The following is a 13,082-nucleotide window of genomic DNA, read 5'->3' as shown; positions in this document are numbered from 1 at the left end:
AAAAAATCTAAGTCAAAAAAGCCTGGTTTAAACCAAAAAAGCCTGGTTTAAACATCCCCCCAAAAACGGGTTTTTGGCATTTTCAAAAACAACCACGGCTCTTGCCAACTCTGCTTACTTTTGTATATAAGAGGTTAAAAAATTCTTATTATATACATTGGTTAATCCTGTGGAATTCATAATGTAAATATGTTGAAGAAAAATTGTTTGAAATATTTTTTTCGAAATTCATAGTTTATTTTCGATGTTTTATATTATTATCAGCATCAACCACTAATTAAATGATTTATTGTGTTATAGAGAAGTGATACAAAGTTTATTTTAACAATTTAAAGCAGTATTTTGAAAAAAGCCCAAAATTTCCCAAGCAAAAAAGCAAAGCAGAAAAAACCGAGTTTTTTTCCAAAAAAGCCGGTTTTTTTCCGAGCCCTTGCATCTCTAATCAATAATGATAATAATAATAATAATAATACACTATTATTTTTATTTACTTTCACATATAACCTGCGAGACCAATGCATATTGGAATCACTAACAATCACCACGAACAATGAGAAATAAAATGATAGGCGTGACATACATTTAAAGGTGCCATTACGACGTTCGCCTGGCAAGACTCACGAAAGAGCCTGAAAAAAACTGTCAGGATAGCCAGCCGTAAAAATTCGAACCCGGATCCTCCTGACTGCAAAACAAGTATACTAACCATTAGTCTACCACCACTCGGACCATGATTATTTTTGTTTCCGTTAATATATATATATATATATATATATATATATATATATATATATATATATATATATATATATATATATTTATTAGTTTAGCTTATCACATACCTCATCAACGCTGAAGACATGGATAAGTCTATCCCGTGATGCTGACGCAAGAAATTTATGTCCACTCTCGTGCTTGGTATATTCAAGGCACAGAACTTCTGCATCATGCGCTTCGATTCGACAAAGTTCATCAAGAAACTGAAGTTCGTGAATCCTTAAAGAAAAAAAAAAAGAAAAAAAAAAAAGGACGGCATTGGTACATATTACTATATAGTATACACAACATTATACACACAGTTTTCATACAACGCACAGATTAAACTGTTTACAACTGTAATAATTTGATGCAAAGACAATTTCTTGCACTCTTTCGAACCTAAAAGTTCAACAACATGAAGAAAGAAAAAATACTCAAACTAAAGATACAGCTTAAAATACAGGTACGGACAAGTTGCACAACTTGGAATAAATGGAATATACTTAGCACGTAAACTATTATCAAGAACGCACAAAGAGTGAAAAAGTGACTGACTCGAACCTGGGATGTCCGGTATACCGTACGAATGTGTTAACCACTACGCCACCCAGTCCGCTTCCCAGAACAACCACTCATTCTTTCATTCTCGAGGTCGGTGCTCAGTATATAGATACAGGGATTGTACAAGCACAGCAGTGGTCTATGGTACAACCCACGTGGTTCGAGTGGAGAGCACCGACCTCGAGAGTGAGTGGCTGTTCCAGTAAGCGGACTGGGTGGCATAGTGGTTAACGCATTGGCACAGTAAGCCGGATGTCCCAGTTCGAGTCCCGATCCAGTCAGTCGTTTTTTCACTCTTTGTGCGTTATTGAATTCACATCTACAGAGGATCTGGCGTGTTAAAAAATCGGTTGTTTCCTCTTTCATTAATATCTATATAACCAAGAAATTATTGTAAAGTAATGTTTTACATGATGCTACGTTTATCTTGATTAATGTAGCCTGAATCTGCCGAGGAAAGAAGAAAAAGCAAACTTTTTGATCTCTTAACAGAAATTGTTAGGACGACTGTAATTGACCTCGCACGTCTCTTTGCGAAGCTTACCATCACTTTTTTTTTTTTTTTTTTTTTTTTAATTTTAGTGAATAAATTGAAGATAATTAAGAATACGAAACCCGTAGGAAGTAAGCCAAGTATATCTACAAAATGATATTGTTTACACTAATCATTGTTTCCAAACCTTCTTATAAATGAGAAATTTGAGTGTGCTGTATGACGTTATAATTATTGTTGGACACCTAAATTTATGCACTACACAGAGGGTCTTGAAAACAATTATCAGTTCATATAATACTGTTTTGTAGATACTACCTGACTCAGCTTCTACATTTCTTAATATTCTTCACTGTAAGTAATTCACTAAAAAAAAAAAAAAAAAAAAAAAAAAAAAAAAAAAAAAAAAAAAAAAAAAAAAGTGTTTTGGGAAGAGCCTTAAGCAAAATGAAAATCAATGAAAATACTGATGATTAAGATGAATACAATGATATACCGTTATTATTACCATTAATAATAAAACACTTATTGCACCAAATTTACCTTATATTTCCTGCTCGATCTCCAGATGCTAGATGTTTTCCGTCCGGACTAATTCGGATTGAGCGAACACCATTTCTGCCATCATATGATGTATCAGTCTTTTCTGTGGCACCTGCAGTTGACAAATCCAGATCCTTTAGATACGTTAAGTCAGGATCCACATACAGAACTTTCAACAGTTCCTGAAACGAAACGTAACACAGAACTATAACTTCCGTTAGTATTAATCATTTTAACAGTGATTATACAATGGGTATGTTGTTAAGTTCTGGTAAGAAGGGTGAAATTCAAACTCAACAGGCTTGTTTAAAAAAATCAAGAATAATTATACTGTGTTATTTTACGTGTTTCAGCAAAATTCTCTCGTCAGCCATCACTTTTGTTTAAACTTGCATTTGTTACATTCATATAGATTACTGAACCAGAAAAATTAGAAATTAACTATTATAACTTACATTACTGTATATATTCCTTTTATATAGTGTGTTATTTGGCATATTTGGATCCAAATTCCATACTCGGATAGTATCATCACTGGAACAAGTAACAAAGCTTCCAGGTGGCATCAACGGTTTACTATCTTCTCCCAGATTAGGATACATTTCCACTCCCCAAATACACGCCGAGTGGAACAAGAAAGAATGGGATTTTCCGACCTGAAAATAAAGAATGTATTGTAGAATCATATCATGACTGATAAAATCCTTTAAAATGCTACAGAAACACATGCGACTTTGTTCCAAGGAATAAAATACCTAAATAAATAGATAAACTAGATTAAAAAACTAATGTCCAAATAATAGGAGGAATATAATCACATCTAAATTTTATCAACAACATTATTAAAAAGGAACTCATAAATTTATGTCCCAAATTCACTTTATTATCATATTTGCTAAGCCTGGACCTATTCATACTTTTAAATGAATATCAAATTTAATACGATACATTGTTATTTTAAAACCGGATATTGGATATCTCATAATACATACATAATGTATAGTACCCAGGTATCTGATATCAAATATCGTATTCGAATCTTTAAAAATATATATATATATATATATATATATATATATATATATATATATATATATATATGAAACTCGTATAAGCACGTGGTTATCTTTCACTGGTAAGTCAGTTTTCGAGTTTTAGTCATTTCAGAGTTATCATGCGTAAATTAAGACTAAGCTACATGCCGTGACGTGTTATGATCAGTTAGATTGTGCTCACTTGAGTAATGTGCTGTTAGCGTACTGACTTTCAACACAATTATCTCTAGTTATTTTTTAATTCAAATAGCTCCACACTTGTCTCATGACAACACTAAAAATTGTTGTTCCTAAACCGGGAATGTGCACGTTACAGGTAGGTGCATTAAATATTCTGCTAAAAGAGAACAATGTAGGATGTATTTATCAGTTATCACGAATATAAAAGGAAACTAAGTATTATGAAGTATATCTTACCCTTTTGATGTCTCGTACGTCCCACACATACAAACTGTGATCATTGTAGACACAGGTAACTTTATGGTTTTGTCCGTCATACGTAATGGCAATAGCGTCAGGATACTTGGCATTGTTTGGATGTGAAGACATATGACTGAAAATAAGAGAATTAATATTAAGAAAGGACAGTACGAAACTGATATATTATTTACTTGAAACAATACTATCGATACTAAAAGGAATGTTTATGTATTTTGCTGGTTACACAATTTACAGTGCTAGCTAGTTATATAACTAACACGGTAAGATTCAAGTTCTAACTGAACTCGTGACCTGCTCTAAATGACGAGTTTGAATATGGTTTATTCGACTTTTCTTTAACTCTGGAAAGCGAATTTTGTTTTAGAAGACAATTTAGTATTAGGATTCTATTTTAATTCTAAAAACATTGCAACTGCACTGACGGAACTAAACTTTTACATGTAATAGCTAATTCATCTGCCTTTAACTGCAGTATCATGTTACACCTTTGTCTAACTTATATTAAATTCATGCAAGTGAACGACAAATTCACATTCTCCAAATAATAAATTTCATGAGTAAGTCCGACGGGTCATACGAAACTTCCTCCACTCTCTCCATCACCTATAATTTCCACAAATTAATGATAGGTTAGTGTTTTGTAAACCAAAAGCTCCCAAACACTAATATTGATATGTCTATACGTATGGTGGCCCAAAACAAACATGTTAACACAATAACACAACCTCGTATTCTCTTAGTGGATAATTTACCAAAGACTAATTATAATAAAAACTCTCACAGGCTGAAGCTTAACACCCTACAAATAAATAAAATTAAAAAAAACGGGCATGCAGTTTTTGTGTAATACTCGCAGATTATACAATGTTTGACGCCTTTAGGAGATGCTATTTATAATATTTTCTAGGTTTCCTACTAACTTCCTAGGACAATAAATATGCCTAATGTAAAATTCCTAGCAAGGCTGTGTTATAACGCAAATCCAATGTTATACTTACATTAACCTTCGTTAAATCTTTATCGCACGTAAAAGCTATGAATTAGCAATGTTCCTGAAGTTCAAGTCAAGGGATTCGGAAGATACAGTCAGTCGAGGAATAAGAAACAAGTTCTGAATTCATATGTATTCATAGATTAGACGGGATCCCGAAGTGGATATGAAAAATGAAATTACAGGGTGTCCGGAATGGGACTGACGGTTTTTAAAAGTGTATAGTTTTAATATGGTCAGAGATACAGAAAAAAAAAATCATATTGAAGGAAAACTCAGTTTTATTCAGCAAATTTTCATATTTGAACAACTACCGGTGACGGCGCTAGTATCGCAGATAAACAGAAATAGCGTTAGCAGTCGAAAAGACGCAATGCGTGTGGTGGTTTGCAGACAAAAAGTGTTATTCAAGTTCAACGAAACTTTCGACGTGTTTACTACAAGAATCCTCCATCACGCAACAGTATCCAGGCGTGGAAGGATCAATTTTTATCAACGGTAGTGTAGTGAAACAACACAGCGGTGGTAAATCGCGTGTGTCAGAAGAAAATGTGGAAGCAATAAGAGAGTGTTTCTCACGTAGTCCCGAAGAAGTCAAATCGTGCAGCGAGCACGCAATTGACAATTCCAGTCAACAGTACACGGTGTGGTACACAAATGATTACGTTTGCGCGCGTATCAGGTGCAATTGTTCCAAGAAATTAAGCCCAACGATAAGCCACAGAGAGCAGCATTTGCTACTGAAATTCTGGATAGGATTGATTATGACCATAATTTCCTATTGAACGTTGTTTTCTCTGACGAGGCAACTTTTCACTTGTCTGATGTGTTAATAGATACAATGTAAGGATATGGGGATCTGAGAATCCGCATGCGTACATAGAACATTCTAGAGACAGTTCCAAATTGAATGTTTCGTGTGCTTTAACACATAATGCAGTTATAGGCTCCTTCTTTTCATAGAGCAAACCATAACAGGAAATGTGTTCTTAGACATGCTTCAACACTGCTGTTCCCCAGTTACAACATTTGCAACCTCAAGTGATATTCCAATTGGATGGTGACCCGCTACATTGGAGTCTACAAGTGAGGGAGTACCTTGATACTGAATTTCCTGGCCGTTGGATAGGCAGTGATGGGCCAATTAGGTGGCCTCCACGCTCTCCTGATGTTACATTCCCTCGAGTTCTTCCTATGGGGTTACGTGAAAGACTTTGTGTATTCTGGTGAAAAGGTGCCTAACCTTGATGAACTGAAAACCCGTATTAGGAATGCGATTGCTTCAGTAACACCCCCGTGGAGAGAGATTGAGTTCAGGCTAGATACTGTAAGAGTTACAAATGGAACTCACGTAGAGTTATATTGAATTACAATGACTTGTAAGACCAAATAAACTTTTGGTTCTCCTTTAAAATGCATGTTTTTTTTTTTTTTTTTTTTTCCTTCTGTATCTCTGACCATATTAAAACTATACACTTTTAAAAACTGTCAGTCTCATTCCGGACACCCTGTACTTCTCATTCGGTGACGCTCCCTTCCAAATAATGAAATTATCATCACAAGGCACTAATGAAAGTAGACTATATACACTAAGCACTAAAAATGTATATCGAACATTTCATCAGATGGCATGAAAAGAAATTTAAAGAACGGAAAAATAGCTATGAAGCATCTAATCGGGCGCAATATTGAATGCTCTTTAAGTAATTTGCTCCATTTTTAAGTAATTCGGTATACCGGTGGAAACCTATTAACCCACATATACCATTCGATTCGTGCGAGACACACCACAGAATGTCTGTTCATAGACTAATTTTCATTTTAGTTTGAAGCCCCAGCAGATCGGCCACCATAGGAAGCAGACTCATCTTAGTGTCCATAGTGAACATGCTATGCTGCTAGTAGTAATTTGAAGGTCACTAAACATGACAAGGAATGTATTGTGGACTAGTGTCTGTGTCTGCTACAAAACTTGTTAACTGACTTCAAACGTGGCTGTATAGTGAAGCTATGACCACAGAATTGCCGCTTATGTGGGTCTCCACAACAGATGTGCTTTGTGAAGTCCAGGGAGCATCTGGACAGAAGGATCGGTCGGACAGGATGACGACCGCTAATGCAATCCGAGCTATTGTGCCCCAAGATGAGTACACGAACACCAAATGATCAATTGTTTGAGGCAAGTTCTCGTTCCGGTGTTCTCCCGCATGATTAGCTCTGACACGACATCCTGGTAGTGTCGGGAGAGATTACAGTGGTAATGGAAGCGGCGAATGGTAGTATTCAGCGGTTCCTGTCTTGGATACAGTAATAACCGTGTAGATGTCTGTACACGTCAAATGATAGGTGTGTGGGATAATCTTGCGTTTGTTCACACTGGCCATATAGGATCCACATCTACAATTCTAACATGAGGAGCAATAACCTATGCATTCTACTCGTCTCTAAGTCTTCATTCAGGAGAGTATGTTTTGAGCATCGTGCATTCACAATCCTGTTCTCTGACCTTAACTCGACTCTTTGCTAGTCCTATCTTACAGTATGATAGCACGCGTCTTCATACCGTCAGGGCACTATATTCTGTAAGTGTCTTTTATCCTGGCCAGCTATTTCACCGGAACCAAGCTCTATCGAACGTGTAGCTCAAGTGGGACGGCGTCAGATCGCTCGGTAATGATCATAGTTAAACTACGCCAAAATCTACAGCGAGCATGGGATACCATAACCCAGACAGAAATTCAGCATCTTTAGACTGGGCCGCTTAGGGTGGTTACAAGTGCAATTAAGGTTAACACTATGTTTTATGAAAACATTGTGTGTTCGGGATCTCCTCCCGAATGCTATGTTGGATCACTACTACCTACCTACCACATCTCTGAATTCCTAATGGGTTTTCTTAAACGCGTTTCTAACAGTGTATTATGACCACAATGCTTAGAAGACGGAGACAGACTACTAGTGAAAATAACACAGATCGTCGACCATATGGTGAGTTAATTGAAGTTTTAACGTCCCTTCAGCAACGAGGCCACATTAGATAAGAGGAGACTTACTTTTTAAAGTGGAATCAGAACCACTATTTGGGCTTACATCTGCCGCAAATATCCCCACTAGGACACAAAAAATACAATGCACGCACGTTAGCTACTCAATCATGTAAGGGTTTGAATATAAGCTACCTGAGACATTCTATACAAAATACAAGAAAATTACGAAAGTAATATATAAGAATATTACTGTACTCAGAATATTTCAGGAAAAAACAAAAGAATAGTATAGACCAAAACTTGACTTCTCTCTTAATTTGCTAATTGAAAATTTAATGTGGTGATATTGATCTCTCGTGTCAAGTTTGGGAACCTATCTGTTATGATGAAAAGATAAAAACCACGTAATACCTCAGTGAAATAACTTCATGTAATTTTGATATGTAGAACAGAAGCATTCATCTTGAATATACTTATTATTATTATTATTTTATTATTATTATTTTTTTTTTTCAAAACTGAACATTCCTTGTTCCTCCTCCCCCACCTTTAAAAAATAAATTCCCAATAGATATGTTATAAACACATGTATGACCATATAAATAATTATATTCGACTGGAAATCCGTTTCAACGTTGCAATTTAGGTAATACAAAGTATTTTTTGAATAATATGACAACTTCACTGCTTACCTAATGGACAGGCCTTTGGCAACATCTACACCCAAATAATGGGTTCTTGGTAAAGTAGTAATAAACTGAAGGGTAGACGGACTGAAGCACCTTACAATACCCTCCGCACAACCAATGAAAATATAATGTTCCCCTACAGTCATACAGTTTGCGCTCGTTGTCTGAAAATAATAATAATAAAAAGTTTACATTTACTATTTACCTTAATTCTGATCCTTAATAGTACGGTTCCAGATGAACTACTGTGTGTTACTGAACTAATTTATTTTTATTCTCAAAAATGTTAATGTAGCCACTTTGTGTTCAAGAATTTCTTACTTAAACGCGTAGGAAAGATATGATTTCACTAAAAATAATTCTAAAATACAAAAATAAGGTATATAAATTTTGTAAAAACGTGGAAGATCTCTTCTAATTTAACCCCTGAATAGTAATGAAGTCGAGTTTTCGAGTATAACTATACCTTTCAAAAAAAGCCTGTTTTGGGAAAAGAAATTATTTGAAAATAGGTTGAATATAGAATTTACAGGAAAACTTGTCATTTAAAAATAAAACAATTACAACAACTTCTCTATAGCCACGATGTCTTGTTAAGTTGCCTGCGAACAATTGCAGATGATAGAAAAAGGACTTACATTTAATTATTTCAAATTTTACATTGTCTACAACCAAATTCTATAACCAATCTGCTTTCCAGAAACCTCAATCTCTTCTACAACAAACTCAGCTGGAGAATACAACTATTCTCAAAAACTGCTTCATTACTACTATTATAAGAAGGTCCATGGAAGGAACATAACTTCAGTTTTCGGTTAGCATGCTTTTATCTAGAATATACTGGAACTCCTGAAGCCTAGAACCAGTAAATGAAGGAAAAGAATATATCCTAGCAAGAACAATCAATAGCACTGTCTCTCTCCTGTTTAATGATAAAATCTGCGAAATAATCCTTGGACCTTTCATATATTAAAAGAGAGCAGGTAAGTTAACATGAATTTTCCGTTTTCTTTACATTAATAGAATAGTCTTCACCGAGTCCTGCCCTGTGAAATTAAGACTCTCGTAATATGACAATGGATGTGAGTTTAGTACAAGAAACTGATTCTTTGGCATATTTCTCTAATGAATATACCATAAATGTAAAGACACACGTGACACTGTGAGAATCACGCAAGATCAATAAACAAAAATTATTTTTTTTTTTCAAACATCTTTCAGATCTTGTATTAAGAGAACTTTCTCCTTAGTTATAGGCTCAGCGAACGCTAAAATACTGAAATACGTTAATGCATGGGTTGTCGGTTAAGTAACATTTTATGACAAGTTAGCAGCAGCACTGTGAACACCAAACTATACATGACGCATTTCCATAACATAGCAATAATAATCATGTAAATAATGTTATAATGAATCATAACAGTAATGTAAATAGTAACATCTGAAACATACATAGTAGCTACGTTTACTTCCATTATGAATTGATGAGTAACGCCGAGTCTAGTCGACCACTCCAATATCAATGTTGGGGTTGAGAGGTGATAACAGCCCTCGTGTTGCTATTATCCTCTATGACCTCGTGTTCTGTTTACAGTTCTTTTATTGAAACGATTAAGCATTAAAAGGCATGTTTCATCGTCATTTCCCGACAATGAACAGCTATAAATAGGTGGAGAAACATCTATTTAGATATCCTGACAAACGTTCCACGCAGGAAAATAATATTACGAGTTCATTATACGACAGAAGATAAAATGTGTGTGAGAGCGCTTGAAGCTGAAAAAAAAAAAAAAAAAAAAAAACTGGCTGTCATATCTGACTTTTGGGAGATTTACAAATCAATTATGAACTTCTCTTACGAAATCACTCTAGAAATTATCGAAAGAATTACAAAGACCAAAGTCTACATTACATAAAGCACTTTGTAAATTACAATTTCATGCTTTCTGTGTTGGTTTTGTACATGAACTGAAGAAACTAACTGGGTAAAGAGAAAAGGGTATGATCTTACGAATATTTCTTCAGACATTAATGTCATGACAAAGTGTAGATGAACTGACAAAGTGTAGATGGACCGCAGTTTAATTGGATATGAGAACAGCCTGAATTATAGAATATGAGCAACTAAACACTCGTATGTTTTACATGTGAAATCCATCTGTTGAGTAAAATTAGTGTGTGATATTAAGAGGGCAGACTACTAAATATTTTTCAAAAGGTAACAATTTTTCTTTTGCCCCTTTTTCGTAAGTGAAAAGAGATAATGAAATGTAACTTACCGTAATAATAATGTTATTCTACAACCGAAAATACTAATAGGATGAATTTTCAGTGTTGCTATAAATAGAAATTACAGAGTGACCAGAATTTGAATTACCCAAAAATCTAGGTTAAGGCAGCAATTAGGAAAATGAACTCATCGGTAACTGATGACTTATCATGCTGTCTTTATTCCTTGTTAACTACTTTTTAAATAATATTTGTATTTATTTTGTAATAACTTATGTAAGTTATGGATAGCACCACTGAAAATTCTTCCGATTGTTGTGTTCGGTTGTAGAATAACATTATCTATTATTATGGTAAGTTACATTTCATTATCTCTTTCACTTACGAAAAACGGGCAAAGGAAAAATTGTTAGCTTTTGAAAAATATTTAGTAGTCTGCCCCCTTAAGACGCAGCATTATTCGACTCTCTTTCTTACACTATGATTACCGCTGTGTGCGTAAACATTGTACAGAATGAATGAGATATTTGCTTTCCATATGATGGTACCACAAGTCAATCATCATGTGAAAAATGTCTGTTTGACAGTCCTCATATAATTGGAAAATGAGTGTGCACCTTGTTCCTTTGACTTCTCCCCATCAGATTACTTCTTGTAAGGCTATTTATAGATGTGTACAACAACAGTCCATAAATAATAGAAATTCTACACGCAAAAACTGAGCACGTTATTAACAGCACCAGGTCCCGAGTTCTGAGTTAAGTATTTCGTATAGCATTGTGTAAAATGTTTATTGAAAGAGTGAGTACTTCCATTATCTTCTGCTATTTTTTCAAAAAAGCGGCACTTCAGGTGGATGTGTAACTAGGTTTCAGTATCTTTCGAATAAAACTGTACTCCGTGATCTTCGTTACTTTATTTGCTATATCGTTCAGACATGCATCATATGGTGAAGTTTGATGTTCGCAAAATTGGAAGCAGATACAAAATTTTCGGAAAACTTTTTTTTTTTTAATACAATTCTTATTTAATTGTCAATTCACATTATAAACACAACATAGTGGTATGTTTCAATATTTTTGCACACGCAAATATAAGTTTTCGTCATTTTTGTTTCTTCATCTTACGCGATTTTCATTCTCCAACTCAGATTAACAAGTGTCGTTATTTCAATTATTCAGGAAAATATACTGAAGGATAACAATTTCTCTGTACATTCAACTCGCATTCACCCCTCATTTTCAATACCAACTTACAACTGTTCAAAGTTACTGGACAGGTCTTCCTTCGTAGGTAGTTTCTCTTCTTAAAGTGACTAGTTCTATTAGCAAAAACTGAGACTTTTAATACTTGTAACGTCCACCTGTATTTGTAAATTAATCCTTTCCATAATAAAATTAAAAACTGTTACACCGTAAGAATCTCCATGAGAAAACAGTACAAAAGGAATTGTTTTAGTTTGTTTTAATGTACTTTAGTTCAAATACTGACAATGACAGATTCAGATTTTCGTGGTTGATCGCCCTATCATTTTTTTCCCTCTTTTCTTGTCGTGTTTACTTCTTCACAGAATGCCTTAAGATACCTCGGGTTATCTTATCACAAAATCTACAGAGCAACTCCCATCTTGTTCAATATCCCTTCTTATTAGTATCAGCATCAAACCATGTCAAAATTCTTCTGAATTTCTCTGAAAAAATTCAAGGAACGTAGAAAATTAACTTGGAATGATATTTAGATATTTCGGGGGAGCTGCTATTTTGTTTTGTAGGTGTCACCTAACTTTTGGATCAACTTCATTCTTAAGCATCTACCTGGGTAAATTAAGCACATTCAAACATCGGAAATAACAGATATTCGACGTAAAAACGGACTTTGTTAGTGAACAGTGAAATCAGGTAGCAAAAACTGTTAATAAGATACTGAAGGAGAAATACTGTTTTGTAGTATTTGAATTTAATCTCACAAGCCGTTGGTGTGATCAAAGTTTTACACGTTTCTTTCTTTCTTCCTTTTTTTTAACCTATCAGGTTTTTTTTTTTTTTTTTTTTTTTAATTACTGAAATTAATGGTTCTGTAACCCTACATAGAAGGGAACTAATCTAAATGTCTACTGTCTTTTCTCTCATAGAGCCTATTGTCTATTAATTAACTTTTAAAAATTTTAAATAAATGTACCATTGCGGAACTATAGTATTTTAATTAATAATGACCAACAACTTTTGTGGAAGATGTAGAATGATTAGGACACTACTAAGCTCAATGGCTCAATTAAGTTCAATCGATAGTATTCTTTCTGTTGACGAATATATTAATTATTTGCCGTTTAGTCTG

The 13,082-nt window shown here is 34.4% G+C and overlaps 1 protein-coding gene across 7 annotated transcripts in view; it reads right to left on the bottom strand.

Moving 5' to 3' along the window:
- The window catches only part of Wdr62 (WD repeat domain 62), a 439,571-nt gene that overhangs the window by 69,164 nt on the left and 357,325 nt on the right, over positions 1-13,082 (bottom strand). For all 7 annotated transcript variants that reach the window (XM_081728141.1, XM_081728142.1, XM_081728146.1 and 4 more), the window contains 5 exons: positions 8,523-8,683; positions 3,829-3,964; positions 2,812-3,012; positions 2,357-2,538; positions 843-996 (listed from right to left, as the gene is read on the bottom strand). In XM_081728141.1, coding sequence (XP_081584267.1) covers positions 843-996; positions 2,357-2,538; positions 2,812-3,012; positions 3,829-3,964; positions 8,523-8,683 — 834 coding nt within the window. The remainder of the gene's footprint in view (positions 1-842; positions 997-2,356; positions 2,539-2,811; positions 3,013-3,828; positions 3,965-8,522; positions 8,684-13,082) is intronic.

This window comes from Thermobia domestica, chromosome 10 (assembly GCF_964235325.1).
Source record: "Thermobia domestica chromosome 10, izTheDome1.hap1.1, whole genome shotgun sequence".
Classification (NCBI taxonomy): Eukaryota; Metazoa; Arthropoda; class Insecta; order Zygentoma; family Lepismatidae; genus Thermobia; species Thermobia domestica.
The sequence above is the reverse complement of the archived record's forward strand: the minus strand, read 5'-3'. Positions and strand labels throughout refer to the sequence as shown.